The sequence below is a fragment of the Cataglyphis hispanica genome, chromosome 7 (assembly GCF_021464435.1).
Source record: "Cataglyphis hispanica isolate Lineage 1 chromosome 7, ULB_Chis1_1.0, whole genome shotgun sequence".
NCBI classification, from domain to species: domain Eukaryota; kingdom Metazoa; phylum Arthropoda; class Insecta; order Hymenoptera; family Formicidae; genus Cataglyphis; species Cataglyphis hispanica.
The window spans coordinates 1,967,392-1,991,473 of NC_065960.1; the positions used below are offsets into that span (position 1 = coordinate 1,967,392).

The 24,082-nt window shown below is 37.7% G+C and overlaps 1 protein-coding gene across 2 annotated transcripts in view; it reads left to right on the forward strand.

The window, feature by feature from the left end:
* The first annotated feature begins 5,916 nt into the window (after nt 1–5,916).
* Nucleotides 5,917–24,082, forward strand: part of LOC126850907 (protein dead ringer-like) — a 96,315-nt gene continuing 78,149 nt past the window's right edge. The window contains exons 1-2 of one of the 2 annotated variants that reach the window (XM_050594373.1): nt 5,917–6,361; nt 6,431–7,236. In XM_050594373.1, coding sequence (XP_050450330.1) covers nt 7,093–7,236 — 144 coding nt within the window. In that variant the 5' untranslated portion in view covers nt 5,917–6,361; nt 6,431–7,092. Of the gene's footprint in view, nt 7,237–24,082 lie in introns of both variants that reach the window. The other variant, XM_050594374.1, reaches the window with a different exon arrangement.

Here is a 24,082-nt window from a genome sequence, read left to right on the forward strand (position 1 = left end):
CAACTGAATACGGAAGCGACGAAAGCTGGAATTTCCGGTTGATTCGGCACACTAACGATGGGGTGGTTTAACCCCCCTCCGTGTGGGGACAGCTACGCGCGAATCCCCCATTGTCGGGCGTTTGCGCAATCTGCCTCGTCGACGATTTGCACAATAATGGACCTCGCATCGGCGAGGAGCAAATTAACACCGTGGCCGTTAGGAATCGCGGTTTACCAGCGTTACTTTGCGTTCGACACACGACTTCATTTTTTTTTTTGCCTCTTTAATATATCCTCGTAACGTTATTTATAAATGCCATACGCGCGACGGTTCTCACTCGAATCATTTTTCTTATCGTACGATCGTTGGAATGCGTAATCTCGCCGCGAATTGAAGAGACGCGGAAGAAGTTAGCAAGCGTAATTGGAAATTATCGCCCTAGATTCTCGCGAGGCGATTCCGCGAACCATCGAGAAAACCGCTCGAGGCTTCGGATATCGGTTCTTGCATCAATATTTAATCGCGGCTAACAAGATGGCGATGGTATGCGCGCCACCCAGACGGGCTATAAAAGCATGAGGGGCCGTAATAGTCAACGTACATTCTCTTAGTACATCCTTATGCGGCCGCGTACATATATACTATCGAGACAAGGAGGAAGAGAGAGTAGACGGAGAGAAAGAAAGGGGGAAACGTGGCGAAAAGAAAGCGATGAGAGATCTCGTGGAGGAAGATAGAGCAAATAATGCAGTCTCGTGTCGCTCGCGGTTAGCCTGAGAATTGTCAATCGAAGGTGCCAAAGAAATAAGAGGACGTTTCGAGGCGCGGCTTCTCAAACATCCTTCCCTTGGATGTGGCCGCGGAGAGACTCTCTCGTATAATTATACGAGCGTACCCGATTATACGTATTTGGACATTGCCGAGTCACAATGAACATCTACATTCGATAGACAATAGTCATCCTCAGTTATTCGCGTTGATGTACTTGGTCCCAAAGTATATTTATGTGTACATCTTTATCGTATTAGCTCTTACGGATACACGTATATTCCAGAAGAAGTCATCTTATCTCTGCTGAGAGAATATTCGAGCATTATAAATGAAAGAAAAAAAGAATCTTTCACGCAGAAAATTTCCTATAATTTGAATTTCTTCGATTAGTACCATTACCTTGAGTGAATATCAGCGGCCGTTGGAGATAACGCACGTGCAAATTCCATAATATTTCGTACGTTGAATAAGTAGTTGTCGGCACCCTCGTCGACATTCTCGTGCCCGATTTTCTGATCGCCGGGCGAACATATATACGGGCGGATGAGCAGGAAGCACATGGTCACGTCGTACGTGTTCTTGTATTATGCGCGTTATTAGCATAAATTATTCACGTCCTGCTCAAATTCGATAACACTGTATCTTCGATGCGAACGTGGATATTATTCTTGGCACGCACATCGCCAAGGAGAAATCGCCACGGTTCTCATCTAAGAAATATTTATGATTTTCTGCATTTCTATAACTTTCTGCAGCTGATAAATAGTAGTTCTTACATTTCAAACATTTCCTTAAAGATGTTTTGGATGTACAATAATAGCAAATAACTCAAAATTAAAAGAAAACATGTTTCTTACGTTTATACTGTTTAAAAAATCAAATAAATAAATCTGGATTAGAAGAAAAGAATTAAAATATCACAAAATAATATTTTAACGTCTTCGTAAAATAATTAATATTTTTTCTAATTTATAATAAAAACTTTTAATCGTAAATATTTTCTGACATCATCAATTGTAAGAAACAAAAAAAAAAACAAGTAATTTGCAGAAAGCGAGAGAGAGAAAAAAATATTTTCCTATAATTTTTAAAGTAAATAATTTTTAAACGATAAGAGAATCTAAATTAAATTTTGCACAAATATTATTAGAAATTTCTTAATATATGTGAACATTTTTATTTTGTTGGTATTTTTTTTGTCAAATTTGTCAATAAGTGCTACATGATTTTCCATAAGAATCAATACTAATTTTAAATTTAAATAATTTCCAAATTCTTAAGAGAATTATGCTCAGAGTGGACAGATATTTAGAAAAATAGCAAAACAGTCTAAATTTTGATATTTTTTTTGATGTTTTGTCATATATCCCTATATATTGACATACATTCCTATAATTCCATGACAAAACATAAATATCTGAACACAATAAATTTTTGTTTTTGGGGGTGTATCATCTCTTTTCTTCATCGATTTTATGAAAAATATTTTTCATTGTTATTTTCATTCATTTCTGATATATCCACTTTCCTTGTAACACAATGGTCAAATTTCAAAAGAGTTTAATTTTTTTTTAATATTAGTTTTTTTATATATCGCGTATATTTGATGCGTTTGATAGTATAAGTCGATCGAAAAATTTTCTATTTGGTAGATTGATAAATAATGGTAAAGTTTGATTGATTGTTAAAATTCCATTTTCAATATGTGTATTTTATCAATTTATATTATAAACTTGGGAGTGTATATGAGATGGCTTATAAAAAAAAAGTAATTTATTTCAACATATTCCGTAAACAACTTATATTTCTTCACATTCTAACTCCATAATTCAAGAGAAAATTAAAACTTGGTACAAAAGATACAAAGGCTCCCTGCTGAAGAACCTGCATATTTTTTTTATAACTTTCTATATATTTTTTCAATTTACATTGATCTCTCAAAAAATGCGAATAATAACAATTCACATCACAATGAAACTAATAATAAACAAGCAATCGAAAATAAAAAATGACTCTGAAATAAAAAACTAAATAACAATGAACAGGCTAATGATAGTCAAGGCGCAAGATAATAAAAATTTATACTTTAAGGTAAATAATAATAGCGATTATAAAGTGACTAATGATTAAACGGAAATTATAATTATGAAGCTCAAGCAGAATCTTTTATCATTCATAAGCATATATATATATATATATACAACAAATAGAATGTTAGCAATCAGAAAATAAAGCAAAAAAGACAAGAGAATATAAAGAATAAGGCATCTGAAAGAAAAAAGAGCGAATAAGAAAAAAAAGAACACAATTTGTAAATATATAGATTTAATTAACCTTATTATAATTATAATCAGATCAAAATTCGATTTATAAATTTTTCTATGAAAAATCGTAATGCATTATAAATATGTGCAATGTAAGAAGTATCGATAAGACGGGACGAAAATATGTAGCAATATTAATGAACTACTAGAATCGAATCGGCAAAACAAAACCTTGCGAATCGGAGAAGGATGAGGAGTTGAAAGGAAAGAGGAGAGGAAAACGGAGAAGTAAAAGCGAAGCGAAGAGGATGCTATCTCGCGAAACAGCTCGAGATGGGCCTTATTACTGGCGGGATCAAACAGTACAGGGTGTTAAGTGCCTCCGTGAAGAGAACGAAGCGGCGAGAGAGTTAAAGTTTAAACGACTGACTGACTACATGCTAACGTATACTCGCCGTATTCTTCTTTTTTTTTTTTTTTTGTTTTCATTTTGATCGATCGTCCGCGTTTTATATGACACTGAGAGATAAATAAAAAGGTTATTATTATTATTATTTTTCTGAATTTTATAATATATATGGCCCATGGATTTAGGTTATTCAAAAATGAATAGTAATGATTTAAGAAGGCCATAAAAAATGTTATCAAAACCAAACACGCCTACCTTTCAATCTTTTTTCTTTTTGCTTCTTTGTTCGCATAATCTTTAGTACATAAATCTGGCTTTATATATAATGTAACTTTATCCCTAGAGCAAAAATGTGAAAAGTTTTGTCATTAATTTCAATAGTAGGACAAGGAAAGAATTAAACATGAAAGAATAAAATCTTAAAGTCTGGCCGGAACGTTTGCACCCATCCTATATATTTTTATAATTTAGTTTTATTATTATATGCCTACTAATAGTTGTCACGCAACGATATAATACTAAGTAATTTTTTAATTAATATAAAAATAAAATTTAAAATAGTTTTTCTCAAATTGATGAGTAATTTACAAATACACATTATACAATTGGTTGTATGTTTAAAGAAAAACTTTTCGTAGATTTGTTACACCTTATACATATATGAACATAACACGTTAAGAAATACGGGAATGAGCTTCCGACAATGTTCGACAATAGCGCGTAAATTGTAAATAATCGTCGAGTATCCCAAGCTAACAACAGCTTAAAGTACACCTCCAATCACATGTAATCTCGTACCGTAATTTTATGTCGAAAATAAGGGACGTTATTCCTCGGATTTCAATTGTTATTTTCGCTGGCACTTGAACGGAAACATACGGTAGATGTGCGTGCAAGTAAGTAAACATAGAAAATTGTTTACCTATGATTAACTACACATCCGCGAGTTAATATAAATACGCCGCATAGCCTTTATAAACAATTTTACACACACGGCACTTTGATGCATGATAAATTAAAGTGTATAGAAAATGTATAATATCATGTATATTGTATATTTAAAAAAAAAGCATATCTTGCATTTTTGTTTTATTTTTCCATGTATCGTGAAGAATCGTTTTTCTTTAGGTTATAAAAATTCCTTTTAGAATTTCCGTTACCACGCCTCCTTATAAATCTGTTTTAAATAGACCCTTTTCTCAATTGTTAAACAAGATCCCACAATTTTCCTGCAGACTCCTTTGTTAACTAGAACAATCGTTAAAATTCATCGAAATGTCAGCTTTTATATTTCTTAGTTTATTGAATGTATGTTGTCTTTTGAAGTTTGCAATGATATTTTAAAAATTTCTGCTTCTATACGGAAACTATTTTTTGTACATTATAGATGTATAATTATAATATTGCATATCATTTATTTAATTTTAATGTACTCATATCAAATCATTGACATATACTTTTTTAACAATTATTTTATTAAAACGTTGAAAAAAATTAACAATATAAAAGTTAAGTTTATAAGCAATTATTTAAATATTTTTAGACTTTTTAGATCTTTAGATATTTAACATATTTCGCCCTCCTTTATCAATAATTCAATCTTCTTCATATCAAGATAAAAAATAATTTATTTGTTATCATCATAAAAATGTTTACCATACGAGAAAGATGAATATGGTAATAAATTTATTTTGACATTTGACACATGGTCGTAATATCTCTGTTGAATTGATATTTTATGATATCCGATCTTTATTATGCGTATGTAATGTATAAATACATTCCGTATAAAAGTAGAAGCAATCTCTTTAACAAAAATATCATTGCACATTTGTATGATAATTTCGATGTCGGTAAGGAGGTCCAGTTCCTGGTTACATTTGTCATTTCATCATGCGCGCGAAATTTCAACTTTGTGATTTGTAAACTTTAATCGCCAATAATTTAAAAACTATTACAGCTTTGACATTTTCGTATAATTTTTGTCTTAAAATATTTCAAAGAATATGCTCTTAAATCCATGTATATATTATAATACATAAATAAGTTTATTGACTGTAAATATATGAACTTTAGGGAATTATACAGAATAGTTTTTCCACGGCATTTCTCGTACGATAAGTAACAGTTCTGCATCTAATTGCGATTGTTAAAAAGTTGAACATTATTGTAGCGCGTATCGCGCGAGAAAAGCGCGGGAAGAAGAGAAAAAAGAAAGAGAAGAGAAACATCACCGGAAAGCAGAGAGGTAGAGATAATTCGTATGGGAGGCGTCGTATATAGAGGGCGGTTACTATCCCGCTGCCGCCTACCCCGAGTTGCTCACGCGCAGCATCGACACGACGGCATACGCCTCTATGTATACGTGCCTGTTCATGTTTCTTTTTTTTGCGCGCCGCGTGGGGGAAGTAGACGCGAGCGCCAAGGTGGGATCGAGAATCTCGAGTCAGCGCGGCCGACTTCAGATCGCGTTAGTACGTGAGGGCGCGCGCGCACGTTCCTCGCAGTCTCTCGTCGTCTCGCCCTTATTCGCGCCGATTCAACTCTATATTCGCGGGAGTCGCAGCAAGTTGATTCGCCACCAAAAGTCGTTCGCCCCGTCGTCCTTCATCGCTGACCTTAACGCGAAACGTTTATCGTATGTCGGGCCGGCGAGCCCGCGATCGCGTTACGAGCGGAAAAACGCCGGGGATCGGGTAATTCGCCGCATCGGACAATTTTTCGATAACGGCGCGCGTCGCGTATCGCTCTTATCCCCTCCCTCCCTCCTTCCTCTCATCCCCCCGCTCCATCATCCCCCCTTCCGTCCATTGGCTTTGTGATTTCTCCCACCTTGGCCGATCATTTCGATTCCCGACCCTTCCCTTCTTCCCTCGTCCTTCCTCGCCTTCCTTCCGATAGTTCCGATTCAGTTTACCGAAGTTAGTTGTTTAAGGTAATACGTTGTGTGCGCATCGTACTATCCAACGCTCCTTCTGCATTTCATATCTTCGTATATTCGCAGACGTAAATTACATCTTTAATTTTCTCTTTACTTCGTAATCTCGCATCTGATTGAAATTAATTGTGTTGTGCGCGAATCATCAGACTCATCGAGGACAACGGCATCGCGTATCTCGCGATAGTAGCGCGCGCGGTATACTTAGTTTGCAAACGAGTGAAGAGAGAAACACAGAAGAGAGAGAGAGAGAGAGAGAGAGAGGGAAAGAGAGAGACAAAGAGAAAAAGAGAGAGACAGAAGATTGCAGTGCGACGAAACTTTGCAGATATATATATATATATATATATATATATATATATATATACATATACATATATATATATATATATATATATATATACTCATCGATCTCATTCGGCGCGATCGTTTGTTGGCAATATATTTGCAATATCTCTCGCCGGATAGCCTTCTCTCGCGAAGAGTCCGGCGTGAAGTTTCCGACGGGCTCTTCTTATTCGCCGCGGGAAAACGACATCTAGCTCGCGCGGGACACTCGACTTAAACTTCACTAGATTCGAAATCTGTGCCCGCATGCACATAGCGACCGCGTTGCATATTTTAAATATCTAACAGCGTGTTTTAAGCGCTCGTTATTTTGTGAAACACCGTGTTGTAATAAAACAGCCAAAATTCGGGTTAAGAGTGATCCGAAGCCATCCTACGTGATGGATTCAGCCGACGAGCAAGACGTGGAGAATCCCGGAGGGATGGCCAACGGTGGCAGCGGTGCTAACGGAGCCAACGGAGCCCACGGAGCCAACGGTGCCAACGGAGCCAACGGACAGCATCCGACACCGGAAGGCTCTTTAGTAAGTCCCTTTTCATCTTCATTTACGAGATCTCGTAAATTTGTCGTCTATGCGTTTCTCTTAAAGTAAGGCAAGAATTTGATTTTTTAACCCTTCTTTTTACATTTGTTATACGTATAAACGTGCTATATTTCACGCGTGAAGATTACTAGATTACATCAAATTCAAAGTCATTGTCATTCAAAATCATTAATAAAATTAAAGAAAAAGATCATCGCACATCAATCGCATTCCGTAGAAGTTCAAATCAATCATTACTGTTCTGACAAAACGCTACGGTATTTGCTATTTTGATATCTCTTATATATTGTTTCTGTTTAATAATCGCTCATTTAAAAATTACTTTAGGAAAAACGGACATCTCACATGTTTTCGCATTTCTAATAATGAATTCTGTTAGAAACACTAGTTCGGATTGATGCACATTAAAACTATTTACTTAAGCTAATTATTATTTTTATATTTATTAAACTTTTATATTTATTAAATATATAACAATAATGAATTTGCAATAGTATTTATCTTACTGTTTCATTTACATATGCTATCGTAAATTTTTATATGACAATTTGACATTATATATAGTGCATTCGATCAAATCCTTTATTAGAAAACGATCGTGTATTTAATTTACCACAAGCGCATATAATGCAGTTTCTTTCCATTTTCTTCTTTTATTCTGAATCGTAAAAATCATCGAAAGAATTTGCCAAAGAAATTTTAGAATTTTTGTTATCAAAAATGTCTTGAAAGGTGCATAAAATGGAATGGAACAGCACTACGTTAACATACTATATATATTGTGTTATTGTTGTAACGGCAAACTGTCGAACGTTACAAGACTGGTCAAAATTGCTGCAGTTTATAATAACGGGATTCAGGATTAGAAAATATTGAGAATCCGATTGGGGGTTACAATAACCTTGGTGCCACTAATTAAGGACAGATGTGGCAGCTTAACCGAATTTTAATTCTATTTTTATTTTCTCATCTTTATGAATTTTAAAAAATTTTAATAAGTCTAATTTATATAAAAATTATGCTCTCTTTCTTCTTTAATATACATCTCAAATTGATACAATTTTCTATTTATTGATAGAGGAAAAGAGAGTTTTTTCCGCAAAACTATAGTTTTTAAATAATTTCAAAAAAATGATTTGACGGCTTAAAATATCAAAATAAAAATGTTAGATTAAAAATTGAATTTGAAAGTAGAAAAAAAATTTTGGCTCAGGTAATTCGGGAGTCATAAAAACTTTTAAGCCACAAAATGTTTAATAATTGTTTTTTCTTCGTCTAATCCGTTTTCTCGAGAATCTGAAATCGGTTCGCTTATTGTTTAATGCTTAAATTTTTTTCCAATGTCTATAACCTTAAACAATGAAAGCGTATATTTATACATATATTTATATATTTATAAACATTTTTATTTATATATGATTAATATATATAATACAAGCAACAAAGCAAAATTTATGTCAAGTTTTGTTAGATAAATTTTTATATATAATCGTATGTGTGTATATCAAGTTCATAGATTTCTTGATTAAATTTCGCTTTTAAATCCGGCATCGCAAACAACGTGTGACTTTCAACGAGTTGAGTAATACATTTTAGGTAGCCACGATCTTGTGATCGCGTCGATAGAAATACATTAAAACGGTTCGATATCATGCGTCAGTGGAACGATATTAGTTTACAAACAACGCCAATCTCCCAACCCGCCCGCGCTCTCTCGCTCGGGGAATATTTCAGATCAAATATATATTTTACGTCCTTGATTATATTCTCGTCCTCGTAAAACTCACGTTCCGATGTATTTATAAAAAGACTTTTATCGAAAATCGAAAAAAAAAGAAATATGAAAAGAAAAACTAATAAAATAAAAAAAAAAAATTATGTCTTATTGGAAAAATTTAACAGCGACGTAATAAAATAAAAAGTACATATCGGAAAACAGATATTAACGTTATTCATGGCAAAATTGGCAACATTATCGCTGGCGAGAGATATCGAAATGAGATTGACCTTCGTAATATATAAATATATGTGTCTCTCTGCAACAATTTGCGCGTTTAATCATTTTATTGTTAGCATCGTATCGTGAGCACGAGATTTAAACTTTCGATTACGCCCGAAACTATGTTTAAAATTACTCACATATAATTCGCGAACGAAAGGAAATTGGAGTAATAGCGAAACCTAGTATTAAGCGTTCTATGCACGCGGAGCGTAAATAATTGCTGCAATCTGTATTAATAGCGGTAATTTCTTTGAAATCTTAAGAAGCGTGAATCTACTACAATTTTCATCGTGATACTTTCTGACATTAACGAGCGTTCAAAAATTAACCGGGTCGGGCTTTCTGTTTTTATCAAATTTACAATGTAACATTTTATTACTCGAGAAAAAAAAATTTTTTCGACTTTTTTTTAAAGAAAAATCGGTGTTAAATTGCTCAGAAAATCACTTGGATTATAGACGTGAATTTGTTGCAATCTTATATATATATATATATCGTGTTTAGTAACTTTGCATTAGTCGGATTTAGTACAGAAATGAAACGCGCGGTTAATTTCTAAATGTATGCTATAATTAACCAAAAGCAATTACGTAAATGTGGATGATGACAGAGAGCTCCTATATCTTCTATATATCCAACATACTCAATTTTTCTAGGTCATTAGTAATAGTGACTATATTTGATGCTTTTTAATTCTCTATGCGAAATGATTGTATTTAACACTTTTGTATTTTTATTTCTTTAATTCGAATTTCATGACATTAAAATTTCTGGTCTTTATCTATGCGCGTTTTATATTCCTTTATTTAATGTATAATTGCCATCGTAAATTATTATCTACCGGTTCGCGTGTCAGTCGTGAGTGAAATTTATATAAAGCTCAAATTCACGCGCGAGACTCATATCTATCTATCGTATGGAGAACAGAGGCGCTCTCTCTCGTTTTCCGCGATTTTGATTCGCGCGAATTTACACGAACGCGTTAATTTTCGGAAACTTGCTTTCTAATCATATTGATATACATATAGTCGAGAATACCCGAGAGAGTATGCGTGCGTAAAAAAATAAGCGTCTGATAATTTCGGTGCAAGTCGGGAGAGAGTAACACCGGGAGAGATGTGTCGCGATATACACACACACACACACACATTGTTGTGCAGATATAGGTAAAGGTGTAAACGGGCTCTATGAACTTATGTATGTGCGTTATCAGTGGCGCGTCGACGCAGTCTACGAGTCGCGAAATAAAAAGAAACGGAGGATGTATGTGGATGTGTGTAGGAGTGTGGAACGGAGATAAAGGGGAAAGAGCGGCGAAAGGGAGAGAAAGATAGAGACTCGCGTGGAATCGCGAAAGGGTAAAGGTAGGGGCCCGGAGGGGGAAATTCGCGGTGTGCACGAACGACGCAAGGGCGGGGATTCCCCCTTTGGCCAATCGGATCGACTAGCGAATGCGCTCACCTACGGTTCTCGCTGCTCGTTCACCTGCAGACGCCATGTCGTGACGTCATGTCTCATTACGACGGGCCCCGGCGTTTGCGCCGAAGCCGCATTGTCGTCTAACGGGCGGGTATCGCGCCCGCGTGTCCTTCATCGAGGAGATTGTTCGCGAAATTTGTCGTTTCGAATTTTCATTTTAATGCCTAAAATTGTTATTGTATCACGAGCATTTCCTACGATATATCTTTCTCTCTCGGATATTATTTTCCAATTTTCTCCTATTTTCAATTTCATTTTTTTTTTTTTTTTTTCATTTATGGACTCTAAAAATTTCAATGGATTAATTTATAGAGGAGTTGAATTTTTACTTTGCATTTCAAATGAGCAATAAAGAATAATTTCCCATATTTTGAGATTTAAAAAAAAGAGCTCTCGGCAAAATTATAGATAAAATAATTTCAAAACAAAGTATTCCAATTGTTTCAAATATCAAAGTAGATATTAGATTGAAAAATGAGATTGAGAAAAATAAAAGAAAAATTTTGATTTGGTTTAATGTGAAAAATTAATAAGCAATTGCCATTGTGATTTCAATAAATTTTCACTAATCTTTATCTCTTTTAATCGATATATACACGATGCATATTGCGCTATTACAATTATTTAATTGTTGGCTAATAAAATATTAAAAAAAATCTGTTACTATTTATTTATTTTTAAATCACGTACTTTCGAGCATCCAAATGATTTGTCCATAATGATCGGACGATTTCTTAATGGAAGATAGAAATGGCAATGGGAAAATAATTTTGCCGATGCGTTCTCTGAAACCCTTTCAAATGTTTCGACATTCCGTTTTTCAAAGATATATACAATGAAATCTATTATGTCGAGGTAAAAGAGAAACAGAATGTGTAACCTTGACGAATTCATGAGGAGCTACGAACTGCTCTATTATTTAGTTTTACGATAGACCCAATAAAGATCTCATAATTAGATTTTGGAAATAATATTCTGACCAGACCCTAGAATGGCCGGTTTGCACGAGGTCAGGCAGAAAATTGCAAGGGCCAATCGCTCGTTTTTTTTTTTTTTCTTTTAAGGATGCATCCATAAAATCGAATCGAACAAAGCAAGTAATAATTTTCTTTAGGAGAAATCGACTCTACAAAGATACGCATTCATTATTAGAAAATAATATAAAGAATACATATATTCTCTGCATATTTATATTCATTAAAAGAGATATCTTGTATCGGTGAATAAATCTCATGCGAATTTCATCGCGCGTTCAACATCTCGGAGAGGTTGATGGAACGTTATTAATTAGACGAAAACGCAAGCAACGGGCAGACAACGATCGAGTTTCCGTCCCCCCCGCGGCGTCAAATTATTCGTACGCATCGAAGCGCGTCTCGACGCGATTCGCAGGGAGGCGCGTGCATCCGCGCGTGATCTCGATTCAGCTGACGCGAAGGCGCGAACCAAGAAGCCTGTTGTACGCGTCTCTCGTTCGAAATGGTGGGGATCGCGGCGGCGGCGGCGGCGACGACGACGGCGCAAGAGCATCGAAGCGCGCGCGGCAAAGAGAGGGGCGTCCCTGAATGAAATGAAGAAAAAAAGAAAACACGAGGAGGACTGAATCGCGATTGGTCCATGAGTGCCTCGCGGTCACGCCTCGCTTTTATCCGCGCACGTCGCAAACGGGCCGCACACTATGCCGGCTTTTCTCTCTCGAGATGACCACGAATCGATGATGTCCCCTGCATATAAAGAGAGGAATATTCCTCTCCCGCCTCTCTCTCTCTCTCTCTCTCTCTCTCTCTCGTATCAGCCGCGATCGATCGTAAATCGGAGGAGAAGCGTCACTTCCGTCTATACTCGCGTCACGCGTTGAATACTGGAGATTATTTATGTACATGTATAACATTTAATAGTGATTTTAATTTATATAATATTTAATATTTTTTACATCATATACATATAATAGTACTTATAAAAAAAATAAGTCGTGTAGTCGTGTAATATATCTGGCGAATTGACGTTCGTGGAGAGAAAGGCGCGGAAAATATATCGAGAGCGAAAAGAAAAGTATCATTATAGGGGTAAAAGTTTTTTAACATGTCGGGATGTAGCGTGTTGTAAGTCTTGAGTAATCGGTCATTCGGTTCGATATTATCGATACGTCTCGATGTAGCGAACGAAAAGACGAAGGGGGTCTGAAAGCGACAAGGCGAAAAGCCTCGATACGATCGTCACGATTACATAGTGAGTGCGCTTATTCCACACGCCCTTTCGCGGGGCAACGACTATCGATCGTTTAATAACACCGATTTTATCGAAAACAAGAGAAATGCAATCTCGGGTCTCTCCGTCAATGTCGAACGAGTCTATGTGCAAAGGAAGGTATACTTTCCTAACGATATCTCTTTAAGTAGACTGCAAAAATGTTAAGCTTGTGCAATTCTAAAAATAATGATAAGTAATTTTATTTTTTGTCGCATATCTCTATTTATTCATTATTACATAAAATATTGATTTTGCTAACGTAAATTTATACGATCTTTCACATCCCACAATTATTATTACATTTAAATGTGAATAACAAATGATCGAAATAACCGTAAATTTAATTTCGTCGTAAAATGATGGAAATTTTATTTAGATGCTGCGGTCGCTCATTTAATGACGCTATGAATGTCATTGATAAGAATTATTTATCAGAATATACATATAAGGTTTTTATTGCATCGCGTTCAAAATGACGCAAAGCTATATTTGAATCGATATTGCGCGTATAGAAAATAATGTGCATAAAATGAAGGATATGTCTTATGTGCGGGTGTCTCGTTTTTATTAACGTAAATAATACTTAATAATATATGACTGTACTATTCTTTTCAAACATGAAAATTGCTCGACTTTGAACGGAGGTATTAATATTGATAATTAGGATTAATCAACTTTTTTCTACGTCTTATCGTTTCTGTGTGTTCGTCGCATTAAAACCAACATATAATATATAATTCGTGCAAAGTAAATGACGCATCCAACAAAAAAAAATTAAGGCTGATAATTTATTCCTAGAGGATGAATCATTATCTCGAATTTTATTAAGAATACGATATCTACATATTTACAGAGTTTCTTATCTACAGAGTTTATATTTTTTTCATCATTTATATTGTATTGTTATCGAATAAAAAGTTGCTTTAAACGTTGTAAAAACAAAGTTGTCAAATAGTCGTCTATACTTTTATTACATAGAATTTTTTTCTTACTTTTTACCTAAAATTTTTATCTAACATTTACTTTGATATTTGAAACCTTCTCTTTTGAAATTATTCTATTTAATCTTTTCTTTCAAAGTGCGATATTCGTTTACTATTCGTTTATAATTTGATAAGTAGGAATAATTCAATTTTTACATAAATTAATAAACTTATTGAAATTTTTTATATTTTTTATAATTCATAAAGGTGAGAAAATTCAGATAGAAAATATAAGAGAAATTTCGATCCAAATTATAATGCCATCATCAGTTAGTCTTTTAATTGCTAATTATTTCTTCTTTCTATTCTCATTTTTATTTCATTCTTCATATCCCGGATGTTCCGCGATGAAGCACATTCATAATAGAGTATACCTAGTATTAAAATCACGATATAAATTGACCGTTTTTCTCGCGTACGCGTTATGGAGCACAGATTACCTGTTTCAACAAGCGTATAATGGTCCATGTGAAACGCTATTAGGTTGTAAAGTCAGTCGCTGGGTATCTTTTGTTCCAATCTGACTTATTATATCTTGCATCTTGCGAAATGCCACCGCCAATTATTCCGTATTTCGAGTTCTCAACTATGCAGCTACTTGCGAGATTCATCCCTTTTATCCCGAAGAGATTAATGTCTCCTTTTTTTTCTTTTTAACATATCTAAATTTAAGAGCGGGACGAAGGAAACAAAATTTATCTTTCTCTTTTAGCCGATAAAGTATTATATACGTATTTCGGAGAGCGCTTTATCATTTACGACAATAGAAAACTTCAAAATAGCTTCAAACTGTATACTGTATCACGTGCAATCCCGTCAGCTTTTTGAGATATGATTTTAGACAGATAGTGAAATAAAAGAAAGATTTTAAGGAAAATGCGTGAGTATTTTTTACTTCTCGTTTTCTAACCGATTGAGATAAGCAGAGATGCGGAAGCACGCGTGATCAATGTGAATAGATTAGGATAATTTGATGCATCAGACGACACGTCAGATTAGATATTTCGAGAAGAGCCGGTGTTTGTAGGGCGCGTTTGTTGTCTTCCTCGAGTCAAGTGGAACTTTGAAAGGTTAGCACCCAATTGCCTATCTCACCTCGTCTTGCCTCGGGGAAAGGTATACGGCGACTATTAGGCGAGACTTATAGAGGGGACGACTACTGGCAAGGTGGTCGTGTAGGGCCCTCTCAGTCTGTTGAAAAGGACCCCGTGCAAGAGGGGAGATTGTTGGCACGAGCCTACCGATTCTCAGTTAAGACGCAGTCTAGACCGTTTCTAGACGCACCGCTTTTCTAATCACACCTAAGTCGATATATTTCACCCAAGAATTTCCACAAAAATTCCAGCGCCAATGTTCTGCAGGCAGAATCTATCTGCCATGTTATGTTTGTCGCGCATCGCAATTTTCCGTTTTATTGTACATTAAATTTTTTTTTCTCGCGAGAATCATGCGCAGTCTACTTGCAAAAAAAAAATCAATTTAAATATAAAGAATTATGAATTACCACAGCTCTCTATCGATGTTGTTTAATGTAAGCGTATTTATTTTAATTTTTCATGTATATTTTTTTTTTTCCATATCAATCGAGTACGTAATCACGGGGCGTTTATGTCGGCGAGCGACGTAAAGCAATTTTATGGTATTTCGGTATAACTCTGCCTCTCCCCTCTCGGTTGAAATATTTAATTTGAGCCATCGCGTATATCACTCGCGGTCCTAAGTAAACTCGGACTGTCCGCGAGGCGGCCGCTCGTTCGAGGGAAACGGGTTCTTCGTCGAACTCGTACAAACAACGAAGCGGGAGACGCGCGGCTTCGACAGGCCACTGAGGTCCATGGGCCTCTCTCGTGTTGACTCTTTGACTTTACTCGCGCCTCTTGCTCGCCTCCTCTCTCCTCTTCCCTTACTTGCTTCTCTTTCCTTACCTCTCCACCTGCTTTACCGAGGTCCATCGCTCTTCTGCACTTCGGAATCTCGCGGCTTCCTTCGGGTCGGCCAGGTCGTCGACTTCTTACCTGACCGTTTCGTGGAACCGCGTGGAACAGGGGAAAAAGAGACGGTTAAATTTAATTTTGTGCTTATTTGATTAAGCAAAGTGGGGACATGATTTTGTGCTTCGAAACTTTTGAGCCGCGTCCTTTTAATTTTCCCTATATATATCCGTGTTTAATTTTTGGAGCAGTTCTTGGCGCATCGAAGCATAAATCTCCACCGTTGAGATCCGACAGAGAGATGACAGACAGTTAAGAAGATGTATTTTGAGCGAGAAAAAAATGATTCTCTTACTTGTTTTGTGTAGTATCATAAAATGATCAGTTCCGTAAGATTAATCGTCGAAATGGCACGTCACACTCTCCCTTTAGCGCTTCGATCCCGCGTTTAACGCGCTAATGATGATTTGTGCAAGGTGGGGGGGGGGATACTTTACGTACGGGGGCTCACGCGCGTTTACGTTCACGCAACGTGCAAAATTACGGAACGGACGTAGCTCGGCCAAGTAGAATAATGCCGTAACGCGCCCATTCACGTATCATTATCCGCGCCGGTGCCTAGATAACGTTGTCGCAATCGGCGCAATTATATTTTTACGATTCCAGCCGAGGCTTATATTCCGTGACTGTATTAATGCCCGGCGGAGTATTATATACGCTCGAAAATCGCGTTGGTTACTAACCTATTTGCGATTCCGGGGAATGCATGATCGTTTTCCTTTTTTTTTTTTCTCTCTGAAAAAACGAAGCGCGAGCGAAGATATGATATTTCTAACGCCGTTGAATTCAACGTTCATCAATATTGCGGACGCGAAGCCTCTTTTCGCGGTTCGCGGTCGATGTAGAGATTTAATTTAACATCCATAACTCGTTTATTACTCGTCAAGATCAGGTTTGTGCGTCAGTCTATAACTAAATGTATAGCGAAGAGAGCGAATGTACATCTGAAATTGTGCTCAACAGGCTAACGATTTAATGAAAACTGCAAATTTCTTAGGGACTTTAATATTGATTTTCTTAGAATACATCAAGTCTCTAAGGACAAAGGGAAAAGAAAGGGAAAGAAATTTTAAAATTATGGATATTTGGTTTTCTTGAAATTCAGAATTCTTGAAAATAAAGTGAAGACCTGCACATATGTCCTTCAAGTTCTACGATTTTGTAATTGTTTCGAAGGATCAGATTGGAATGCGTTTCAAGTTTCCTTCTTTTTTTTTCCTTGTAACGCATGTTAAATTTTCATTTGGATTTGCGCATAATGATTTCCGGTCGCAGGTAGTTTTTATCTTTTCTTTCTTCCGAAAAATATCCGAGCCTAAATTTTAGCAATGTTCTTTCTTTTATTAGTTTTATACAGAACGCTATTTTTGGAAACCATCGCATGCTGCTAGCATAATTTGGAAATATAAAGACAATGTTATACAATACGTAAAACTTACTTTTTTTGTAAATGAGAAATGTATTATGAAAAAACAATTTGCACTCACTTTACGATACCGACTTTTTTTAGAATTTGAAAAATTCACCCTAAATTAATCGCTAAACAAAAAGAAAAAAAAAACTCAATTCTAAAGGTCTAATACATAGAGAAGATTATCAACTATGTTGCGACTAAAACGGTAATAAAACGCTATTGCCGCATCAACTCGCAATTGCTGTTCGGTAATAATTATATTCCCGGTATATACCGTTACGCTGCTGCTGGTATTAGAATATAATGCTACATATTATTACCTATATTTATGACCATGACAATTGATTTTGCCGATATGAGATATTATAATCTTTTGCAATCACTCGCGCAAGATAGTCATTGAATGACGATTCGCAGACGTATTCGACTGTGCGTTTTACCGGCGCCCTACTTTCGTCTCAATAAATCATAGTATCACACCTCGACGGCGATCTCATTGTTTCAGAATTCTTCACCGTGAAATTATTGCAAAGAAGTATAGATAGTAGCGCGCCGCTAACTCCCTGACGCAACCGAAAGGTCATCATTTTACATTACGATCGCATCGTAATTACGTAAATGTAAATTTAATTATGACACAATTCCGATAACATTCGTCGCAGGTTCTCGTTTAATTTCAAACGAAAATTTCAATACTGGGTAAAAAACCTTGATGCTTGAATGACAAGAATTTTCCCTCGGCGCTGATGATTTGCGGATCTAGAAATCTGCAGATTAGTGGAGCTACAAACCGCCTCGGCGCCAAAGAAAGATTTTAAACTCAAGCAGATTTTAAACTCAGGCGCCGCGTCTGCTATTAAAGTTTCAAAGATCCGATTGAGCGAGAGAAAATTAGCGTCGAATGTGACTACGAGTCCAAAGCCTGCGCCGAAGCCTGCGACTACGGAAGGGATTTTCGCAGAATAAGTGGACAGGAAGGATGAGAAAGCATTGGACAAGATCAGAAACGATTTTTTTAGCGACATGATCGTGGCCTTAGATCTTAGATAGACGGAGGTCGATCTCGATAGTCATTGTGCAGAAGAGCCTCTATATCTTTTTAAGATTATCAATGCGAACCTTCTCAACAGGGGTTCATATTAAGATTCCTCTCTGGTCACAACGGTCCCTTAGGTAGCTTTTTGTCAGCATTATTTGCCTCCATCGAAACATTTTTAGTTGTTACGTAGACTTTATTAAAACGATAGTTTTAGTGAAATTTTGGCGAATTTTTTTTTCAGGATTTTTGTTCTTGATATATTATATGAAATAATACAGTGAAATATTTCATATATTGTGTGTCTCTATCAGATGTTAATACTATCAATTAAAATATAGTCTAAAAATACAAAAGAAAAAAAGAAAAAAAATAAAAAAGGAAAAAAATCAAATTATTTATTTTATAACGTAGGCGAATGAGCAGATTTTTCAAGAATTTTAAGGTATTTGAGATAATTCTTCGATAGTATAATCTTTTCTTTCTCATCCTCTCTATTTTCTTGCACATTTTTTTAAACTTAATATTATTAATATTTAATATTTAATTATTTAAATATTTTATTTTTAATATTTAATATTATTAATATTTAAATTGTATATTATTTATTAATTTTTTTTTATTTAATTTAAAGTTGATATAAAACTGTAGACACAAACTTTCATAATGAAGAAACTTAAAGATGGCGACTAAAATGGTTCGACCATTTTGCAGTAGACCATAAGCCTCACCGCTTTGCAGATCGAAAAATGATGGAATCGGATTACGAGATCTTTTGAGAGAGATCGTATTTTTTTTTATTCACAGAAACTGAGAACCGCTGTGGTTTCTCTCTTTCTCTCTCTTTAAGGGATGGCAGCGGGATGGGCAGCACGTGCCGACCGCATGTTTCTGAAAACCATACCAAGTCCTCGAAATTTCTAGAAAAAGTTCGATTTCCGCTCTCATGCCGATACGCATTTCGCCTGTGTGCGTAAGATTAAACGCCGCCGCTGCAAAAGTTAATACGCGTACACTTGCCGATTTAATATATCTCATCGAGCTTATTCGAGACAAAATTTTGCTTTTATTTTCATTCTTAACTTTCTTATCTGTACGAATTTTCGAGAAAATTCCAATAGATGTACTTTATATAAGAATTGAACAAATAGACAGTTTAGAGATTTTAAATTACCGTTTAGAGATTTAAAAAAGGAGCTTTCGGCTAAATTATAAATTGTATTTATAATTATAATTTTCAAAGAGAGAGTGAGCCGAGAGTGTGCTTCAAATATCAAAGTAAATGTTGGATTGAGAATTGAGACCGAGAGAGATGAGAAAAAAATTTCGGCGTATGTGTTTATACTCGCTATTATTAATGCTCGTTATTAATTATTCCAGTTAATGGCGTGAGTGATTCTTATATTGACATATCGTGACGTCGATGACATTATTCGCTCGATTCACGGATATTTTGCCATGTGCGCAGAACTTGAGCGGCTGATTTGGAACATTATCATTACGATAGGTGCTATAGCGTATATCAAAATTGTGGCGTTCTGTCGGTGTACCACGTTATAATCACGCGCCGGAACAAGCTCGTCGTTGTTAACGACCGGTTTTAAAACTACGAACGTATCGCAGTGACTTGGACGAGTCAATGTTCGCCTCCGCACGACAGAGCGATCGCATGCTTGAAAAGCCGGTGCACGCTTTAACGATCCTTGCTGGCGCGCAACACTTTGCCGCCTCTTCGATACAAAAATGGCTCGTGCAATCACAATGAAGGGTTATTATCGATGCAATGAAGGGTTATTATCGATGCTTTAACTTTTGGACAATGAAAAGAATTAAATCCGACTTTGTTTAGTGTTTTCTTTTTTTTTCCCATTCTCTGAGTGAATTTTAGAAAGTAGGCAACGATAAGGGAACCGTAACACGGATCTCTAATAATGATCAATGTAATTACAGATATATATATATATACGTAATTATTTCCCGTGCAAACGATTCTTATCGAGAAATCCGTCAGACAGGCCCGTTAGTTCCACACCTCTCGGAGTTATTTGTAATAGCTTTACGCATATACGAGGCGGGGAGCCTCGTCGGCGCCTAACGTTTCTCGATTTTACTTGGCAATTTTTCACGCGTGTCACTGGGAAATCATCACGCTTCGGAGTTATTTTTTAATGTGACGTAGACGCGGCTCTCCACGCCACTCGACTCCACTCCACTCCTCTCCTCTCCTCTTCACTCCACTCCACTTGACTCTACTCGGTTCGGCTCGGCTCGGCTCGGCTCGACTTGGGGCGACGCGACGCCGCCGCGTCGTCCGCGCGGACAATAATTCCAACGTCCGTTTGCGGCAGCGATTGCATTCTGCCACCGAGGCATCATTGTCGCCCGCGGAATACAATTAGCAGTAAATTAGCATACGCCATCGGGACCGATAATAAAATCCTGCATATTATAACGATTGCATCGGATCTCACAATGCCGTTGTCGACCACAAATTATTAATTTAATGGCCCAGTCGACCCGCTGCTCCCTTGGCGAGGGAGGGGTATTACGACTCGGGAAGCGACGGCCACTGGAAATTCTATGCTCGTTAGAAAAGAAGAAATTGTCTGGCCAGTCACGATTCTCCATATGCGATTCTATCGCTTTGTATTGTTGATGACACGCGTGTGCCGTTTCTCTATCTCGCGTGTTCTTGGATTTTTCCGTAGCACGCGCCGACATTCCCTGTAATAGCTCGTGCGAGATGTCCATTATGAATTACAAATAATTTCCCAGTAGCAAAAATATGTGTCAACGGTTTAAATAGGATCGCGCATCGTCTACGTTGAGCTTAAGGAAGAGAGAGAGAGAGAGAGAGAGGGGAAAAGAGAGAAAGAGCTCGCATTGCGGCGAGCAAAATACCGAGAGCAAAGCGCAGGGAAAGGGAAAAAAAAAAAAAAAGCGAGATATTTCGGAGGTTATGCTCGTGAGGCCCGTGTCGCGCCATCAAACTTCGAAACGGGGGTTCGCCTCTTGACGTCTGGCGCGAGTTGCATTCGCTCGTAAAGGCGTCTCGTAACTCGAGGCGTTATAGACATCGTCGGGGGTATATAAACGTCTCATCCTATGTATTTACCGTCTATCTCTCCCTTCCCTCCCTCCCCTCCCTCCTTCTTTTCCTCCCGGTCTGCTCCCTCTCGATCCTCCCCCTGCGACTTATGTACATCACGTGTTGTACGCGTCTCCACCACCGACTCCGCGCCACCTTCTCTCTTCGGGTACATAATGCGATCCGGGAGGGAATATGTATGTATGTACGCGCGCATCAACACCGGCTCTCGAGCCCTGTCCTCTCCTTATATAGTTTAACGCGCTTGTCTCGGTATGTGTCACTACTACCTGTGTGCGGGAGATTCTATAGTGATGCAGTTTGACATTACACGAGGCAGTCTGGCTTTTTTTTCATCGCGAGAAATAACACGCGAGCATGTCCGAAATGTGCGTTCTCTCGTCACGTTACGTCGAATAGACAATATATCTTTCACCCCGTTAAATCTCGTGTGGGGAATCTCAAAGTCGACAAATGGCTCGTAGCCCGGATAGGTGAATCGATCGTATATTTTCCCACAATGAGTCATACATTATATTTACGTAATATATAATTTCGCGATGCCATAAAACCATCTAACGTCGGTTAACGTGAACGGCCACGGTTCGACGATTGGCGGAGGAGAGTTGTCGATCGTGATGATGCCGAAGATGATGGCGACGGTGCGCGCTACACACACTCTCGTTGTGTTGTCGGGTCGTAATACATTTTAGCCGCGGGTCGTTCGTCCGCCAACATTATATTCTGCTCTATTATTATGTACGACGATGAGGGCCGTTCACCATCCCCGGCGTCGATATGAAATTCCGTGGCCAGCGATTGGACAGAGCTTCACCCCGCGAGAGGAGAAAAAAAGAGTAGCGAGACAGAGACAGGCGGGATAGAGGAGGCAGAACGGTGGAGAAGAAGGAGGAGGGGGATGAGGAGGTGGAAGATCATTTCGAATATATCGTCGAAGCCGTTGGAATCGTACGGCCCGAGGGTACGCGGCAGCTGAATGTTCGCTGCAGCCGGCATTAAGAATGTGAACGCGATTGGACGAATCCGCGGCGCGAAATCGCTCTCCACCGATTCTTCTCTCTCTCTCCTTCTGCCTCCTTTCTCGTCTTTTGCCTCTCGTCTCAATTTCTTTCTAGAAAACGGCTTAATTGGTGAAACCGGATGGCTATCTCTCTTGATGCATCGTATATGACAATTTTTTATCGAGTTTAATATATAATATTTACGTTTTAATTAAATTTACAGTTCGATATCATTCGAATTTCACTCTCGTTCAGATAAGTCTAATCGATCGTTAATGATGTTAAAAAAGATATCATGGAAATACGCTATATTTATCCTTTCTGTGTGTGTAATCGCGCTGAAATGAATTTTTTTGATACCGCAGGATTTAAGTATTCAATTGAATTGAACGATTCATTCGATAAGATAATCCTTCGCGATTCCGCTCCTTATTTTTTTTTTTTGCGTTTTCTTCTATGAAGCGAGACATCGAGAGCCAAGAGGAATGAAAAGTTGGTCCCGTAACCATAAAAGATCAACGTAATCGTTATAATTAGAGATCGTAAAACGTCGAGGAGGGCCGCTTACACTTGAGGAGAAAGAAAGAGCCCCCCGCTTGTGTAAGGCGCGACGACTCAGGAGAAGGAAACATTGTTCGCGATCCTTGACTATAATCTCGATATAAGACACCGCCGACCGAAAGACCGAAAGAGAACGCACGCAGGTCTCTCGCGTTCGATCCTTCGAGGATGAACGATCCTTTGGGAATGGCGTCCCGTATAATCGGCGCTTAATAACTCGCGACGAATCGCGGCTCCGAGACTCTCGCCCTCGTCGAAATTCTCCGACGCGCATAAACGAAAATACGCGCGCGTAACTTTATCTCGTCCGGGCGCATAATTAACGTTATATAGCGCGTCGATTTTTCGCACGGCGCATTATTTATTTCGGGAGGAGGGAGAGGAGCGTTGTGTGTTATGTACGCGCGCGCGATGCTCTCGCGAATATTCTTTATATTCGGCGCCACACAGTCCTTCGGCGGTCCGGACACACCTGTGCGGAGCGTAGACCCATAACCGCAAGCGCTTAATGCACGCTCGCAGACAACGCGAGGCCAGACGAATTTTATAGGTCGTTCGGGGTTCCGGCTTAATAGCCGAATTCCACGTGCGCGCGCAGGCTTCCCTATGCGAGACACCGCCGTACACGCGATGATCGGTATTGAGTTTTTTCAACGATGCATATCGATCGAGGAGCTCTCCGCTAGAATCCGATCCTTCAATTATTTTTGATTGAACGGTATATTTGCAGAGAATTGCGACAGGAGGAATAACGATCAAGGCAACACTCTCACCTGTCGTGATACGCGAGGGTTTAACACTCACGCCGGTACGTTTTAAGCAGCCTGTCGCGAGCAGCTGTCCGTCTTTCATTTAGGTGGGAGGGAGGAGGAAGTCGGTTAGTCTTTTCCGCAATGCGACGCGAGAATTGTTCATGTTTTTCGGACTGCTGCGCAATACTCGCGGTTTTTAAAGCCGCAATTTGTCCGATCGAAAAAGAGAGAGCCGACAATTAATGTA